This window comes from Penaeus japonicus, unplaced genomic scaffold, assembly GCF_977035675.1.
Source record: "Penaeus japonicus unplaced genomic scaffold, GWHDUDI00000001_assembly GWHDUDI00000004, whole genome shotgun sequence".
Taxonomy (NCBI): Eukaryota; Metazoa; Arthropoda; class Malacostraca; order Decapoda; family Penaeidae; genus Penaeus; species Penaeus japonicus.
The window spans coordinates 7,567,173-7,572,172 of record NW_028234406.1 but is presented as its reverse complement, the minus strand read 5'-3'; the positions used below and the strand labels follow the sequence as shown (position 1 = coordinate 7,572,172).

At 35.9% G+C, this 5,000-nt stretch overlaps 3 protein-coding genes across 24 annotated transcripts in view; 2 read left to right on the top strand and 1 right to left on the bottom strand.

Annotated features, from left to right (window-relative positions):
* The window catches only part of rg (A kinase anchor protein rugose), a 1,000,951-nt gene that overhangs the window by 520,814 nt on the left and 475,137 nt on the right, over positions 1–5,000 (bottom strand). The window lies entirely within an intron of this gene.
* Positions 347–1,182, top strand: LOC122244108 (larval cuticle protein A2B-like). The gene is made up of 4 exons (XM_043001927.2): positions 347–373; positions 516–593; positions 695–832; positions 935–1,182. The coding sequence occupies exons 1-4, from the start codon at positions 362–364 to the stop codon at positions 1,088–1,090; spliced, it is 384 nt and encodes a 127-aa protein (XP_042857861.2). The 5' UTR covers positions 347–361; the 3' UTR covers positions 1,091–1,182.
* LOC122246731 (pupal cuticle protein Edg-84A) lies at positions 2,635–3,566 on the top strand. Its single transcript, XM_086535968.1, has 4 exons — positions 2,635–2,775; positions 2,907–2,984; positions 3,078–3,215; positions 3,323–3,566. Exons 1-4 carry the CDS (start codon positions 2,650–2,652, stop codon positions 3,476–3,478), a joined length of 498 nt encoding a protein of 165 aa, XP_086392094.1. The 5' UTR covers positions 2,635–2,649; the 3' UTR covers positions 3,479–3,566.

Sequence of the window (5,000 nt, the reverse complement as noted above, 5' to 3'; positions counted from 1 at the left end):
TATATATTTATGTATATATTTATATATATATATTTATATATATATATATTTACGCGCCATACGTGTAAGTGAAATCCATTTCTTCTATTTCCAAACGATGACAAGGACGTTGGTATACGGGAAAGGAACAAAACTTATCAAATCTTATGCTTCAGTAAACAATCTTTAAATAATTTTCGTGTCCGACCTTTCGAAGTCTAAATCCGCTTCTCTTGATAGCATCGTTCATCCAAGACTTTCTATGTCTATACAAATCTGTATCAGGCTCTCCCTGGTCTGAAGGTCACGTCTCAGATTTACTATAAAGGTATGGGAAACCATCAGTCGAGCATCACAACCTCTTCATCTCCGTCGCGGTAACATGTTCAGCAAGGTGATCTTCCGCTGTTGGATTAATATTTTTTGGTGTCTCGAATGGATTGATAAATGTGATTTTCATGACGTGTGTTTGCATCTCTATTTGAGGATTTTTTTAAAAAGTAGTGCTTAATAACAAACTCGTTTCCTTCCGATAGGGTATCATTGTGTTTGCTTTGGTGGGCGTGGCTCTAGCTGCCCCTTCAGACCCATATCACCAGCCTTCTTACAAGGAGGTAAGTTGTACTGGTGAACGTATTCTTCATGGAACCATACTTTCTGCAAGTAAAAATAATTTTCTGCTACTAAAACTCAAACAATAACATGATCCTACAAGGAACCAAAGCCGTATCAGTTCGCCTACGGAGTCAAAGACGAATACGCCGGCACGGACTTCGGCCACAATGAGGACTCCGACGGCAAAGCAGTCAAAGGATCCTACACCGTCCAGCTCCCCGACGGTCGTAAACAGACGGTGAGTGTAGTAATTGCGCTTAGTATATACTATTTCAGGCATTTATAAACTACTTTTACATCTTCTTCAAACTGGTAACGACACAATATATCTATTCTACAGGTGAACTACGTGGCTGACCACTACAACGGCTACCAGGCTGAGGTCAGCTATTACGGCGAGGCTCAGTACCCCCACGAGTACGGTCCCCCCATCACCTTCAAGCCCCAGGCCTACCATCCCCAGCCTTCCTACAAGCCACAGCCTTCGTACCATTAAAGACTTCACTAATGCTAATAAACAATTCTGTTCAAAAGAGATTTAAACTGAATAATGTAAATTATCAACTATTAAAAGAATATAAATAAAAATACTGTCTATCATATACCCGAGTACGGCAATGCCTTCATCTTCAAGCCTCAGCCCAGCCAAAGACCTCATACCAGTGTTTATTAACAATTCTGTTCAATACATATTGAATTAAACAATGTAAATTATCAACCATTAAAAGTATACAAGCTAAAAAATACAGTCTTATTACACACCCGAAAACAACTACAGAAAAAAACAAAAGACAAAACACATCTGATAAATATTAAATTCATATACAGTGGGGTTTCCCTTTACTGTCCAAGAATAACTTTACGTCGATCCTGGACACCTGCTCCCCCTTCTACCGACCGGTATTCATTCACAAATCCATGAAGATTTTCTAAAACAGTTGTAAAATCAATGTTCTACCTGGCATTTGGAGAAATAATTATATATTATATGAATTTCTTACAAATACAAAATAAAACTTCTATTAACATATTAACTTATACAAAGATTGATAATGGGAGTTAATAGGATAAGATAATATGACCCAACTACAAAATAATTTGAATGATTCTGCAATCATATTACCAACTTAAGCTGTTAGCAGATTTCTTTAGATATACCAAATGGGTCATAAGTTATGGTTATAAGGTTTCTATTCTATATATATATTTAATATATATCCTATACATACATACACACACACACACACACACACACATATATATATATATATATATATATATATATATATATATATATATATATATATATATGCAGATTTCAAGACTATGATCGGTGTTAAGGTAACACAAATATTACTTAAACTAGATGCAAATTATCTAGAACATGACATTATCATTATTTTGGGATTACAAGTCTACTTCGTGGTTTTCTATTGTAAATGGCGACTTAAAACTTTATTGGAAACCTTGATTAACTGTGAACACTTAATATGATTTGTTTCTAAATCTTTGTTCTTTGACCATTTGGCAACTCACCACACGCAAGTATGTATAGGATATTTTCAGTGATGTTACTATCATTAGAACGACTGGTTCCAGAGAAACACCTTAGTGGAAATAAGTGAGAGTACACCAGTTTTGTGACATAAAGGGACTTTATTTGTCAATAAAATAGACTGCATCCAATTAGATTTTAGAATATTCTAAGCCTAAAATTTTATTCAAAAGTAACAGATTAAGGAGAATACTGATATCCGAACATCTTTATTACATAATCACATCATGATGTTACTGGTGGATCCAGAATGAGCTTTAAGACGCAAAAACAACAAAGGAAATGAAGGACAAAGATAACATTATATATTATTTCATATATGTATGCGAGTGAAATCGTATTTGATTTTTCGTGAAGGAATAGCAAGGCCATATTTGTAAATAATAAATACACAAAACTCGCCAAATCTTTATACTTCAGTAAACAGCTTTCTCTTAAAATATCTATTTTCCCAGTCTAAATCCGTTTCTTTTGGTAAAACTATTCTTCCAGGCCTTTCTATGTCTATACAAACACGTGTCTGGCGGCCGCTGGTCCGAAGGTCACACGTCAGACTCACTATAAAGGTATGGGGAACTTCTAGTCTAGCATCACTTCATCTCCAGCAGCTTAACATGTTCAACAAGGTGATCTTCGCCAATGGACTAGCTTTTCCTCGCCGAATGAATTAAGAGCTGTCTGTTTTACATAGTGTTGTATTAAGAAAAATAGTTATTTCAAGGTGGTGCTTAACATCAAGCCTATTTCTTTCCGACAGGGCGTCTTGGTGCTTGCTATGGTGGGCGTGGCTCTAGCTGCCCCTTCAGACTCATATCACCAGCCTTCTTACAAGGAGGTAGGTCGTAATTGTGGACTTATCATAAGTGAAACTATACTTCTTGATAGTAAATAAAAATTTCCTGATAACTAAATAATAATATGATACAAGGAGGCGAAGCCGTACCAGTTTGCCTATGGAGTTAAGGACGAATACGCCGGCACCGACTTCGGTCAGAGTGAGGAATCTGACGGCAAAGCTGTCAAGGGATCCTACACTGTCCAGCTCCCCGACGGTCGTAAGCAGACGGTGAGTGTGGCAATTGCTCTCACAATTACAATTATACACAATTTCACTGGTGAATTACTGGTATATTTTCTTCGACGTAGTAACGACACAAAATATATAATCTACAGGTGAACTACGTGGCTGACCACTACAATGGCTACCAGGCTGAGGTCAGCTACTACGGCGAGGCTCAGTACCCCCACGAGTACGGTCCCCCCGTCACCTTCAAGCCCCAGGCCTACCATCCCCAGCCTTCGTACAAGCCACAGCCTACTTATCACTAAAAGCCACATGAGTGTATATACCACATAATTAGATTATTTGCAGCTATCAGCATTGCAGACTATATTCTAATAAAGTTATATAAATAAATACACTATTTATCAAAATCCTTAATAAAATTGTAAGAAAAAACACATACACTTTTTTATAATCATATAATTTACAAAAACAACAAATATATATTATACTTTCAGCTGGCGAAATGTATGTTATAACAGCAAACTGTCGATTTCCTTAAATTGCAGTTAAAACAGCAATATCTTAATAACAAATTCCCAAATCATTGATAATTCAAACTATAATCATTCCTCAATTATAGTCCTTTGATCTTTCAAAGCTAGCTGTAAGGATAAGTATTTTAGGTCGGTCAATTTAATGAATCAAGATTGACAAAATACACACAAATTGCCATAATTTTCTAATGTTCACTACACCGTTACTTTGCCGATTCCCGCGTTACATAGGTCTTAGTACACATCCTCGCTCTCTCTCTAATCAGTGGATATGTAAGAAAGAAACGTAATCGACAGAACTATGTAATTTTTGATAATGTAATCTCTAAATTTGTAGAAAATTGCCGAGATGACATTATTCATTTTAGGTTTACCAACCTATTTCGCGATTGATTTCTATGGTAAATTGAGAGTTACTGCGTACGTGCACACATACATACATTCACGCACGCAAATACACACATTATCTTAATTACGCCTCTAATCAGAAACTTCTTATTAGCTTTTTATTGAGTAGTATGGAATAGCGGACGAGGGAAAATTATGATATCTGTCCATCTAAATAATAATTGTGGAGAATATGACTGCGAGCCTGTCTGGAGAACAGAAAAAAAATATTGACCAACATTTTGCTTGTTGTCAGGGATGTTTCTAAGAGTGTTTAAACCGAGTATTGTGCATCATAGGAATAACAGGAAAATGTTGCAGACTTTTGGCTTATCTGGCCAGAAACAATTTTTCGAGAACAAAAAATTATACAAATAGGTCAGACCGATACACAGACATATATGTGTGTGTACACAGAGAGAGATAGAGAAAGGGGGGGGGGAGAAAGAAAGAGAGGGGGGTGTTAAGGTAACTCACAAATATTACTTAAACTTATGTCTATCTTTTAAACCGCAATCCTTCAAATAGCTGCAGATTATCTAGAACATGACATTATCATTATTTTGGGTTTACAAATCTACTTCGTAGTTTTCTATTGTAAATAGCGACTTCAACTTTATTGGAAACCTTGATTAACTGTGAACACATAATATGATTTGTTTCTATGTCTTTGTTCTTTGACCATTTGGCAGCTCACCACACGCAAGTATGTATAGGATATTTTCAGTGATGTTACTATCATTAGAACGACTGGTTCCAGAGAAACACCTTGGTGGAAATAAGTGAGAGTACATCAGTCTTGTGACATAAAGTTACTTTATTTGTCAATAAAATAGACTCTGCATCCAATTAGTTTTTGGAATATACTAAGCCTAAAATTTTATTCAAAAGTAATAGAATAAAG

Coding starts and splice junctions, on each gene's coding strand:
- LOC122244108 (XM_043001927.2), top strand. Junction 594..694: donor ACCAGCCTTCTTACAAGGAG/GTAAGTTGTACT, acceptor TGATCCTACAAG/GAACCAAAGCCGTATCAGTT. Junction 833..934: donor CCGACGGTCGTAAACAGACG/GTGAGTGTAGTA, acceptor TCTATTCTACAG/GTGAACTACGTGGCTGACCA.
- LOC122246731 (XM_086535968.1), top strand. CDS start 2,650: ATGTCTATACAAACACGTGTCTGGCGGCCGCTGGTCCGAAGGTCACAC. Junction 2,776..2,906: donor AGCTTAACATGTTCAACAAG/GTGATCTTCGCC, acceptor TCTTTCCGACAG/GGCGTCTTGGTGCTTGCTAT. Junction 2,985..3,077: donor ACCAGCCTTCTTACAAGGAG/GTAGGTCGTAAT, acceptor ATATGATACAAG/GAGGCGAAGCCGTACCAGTT.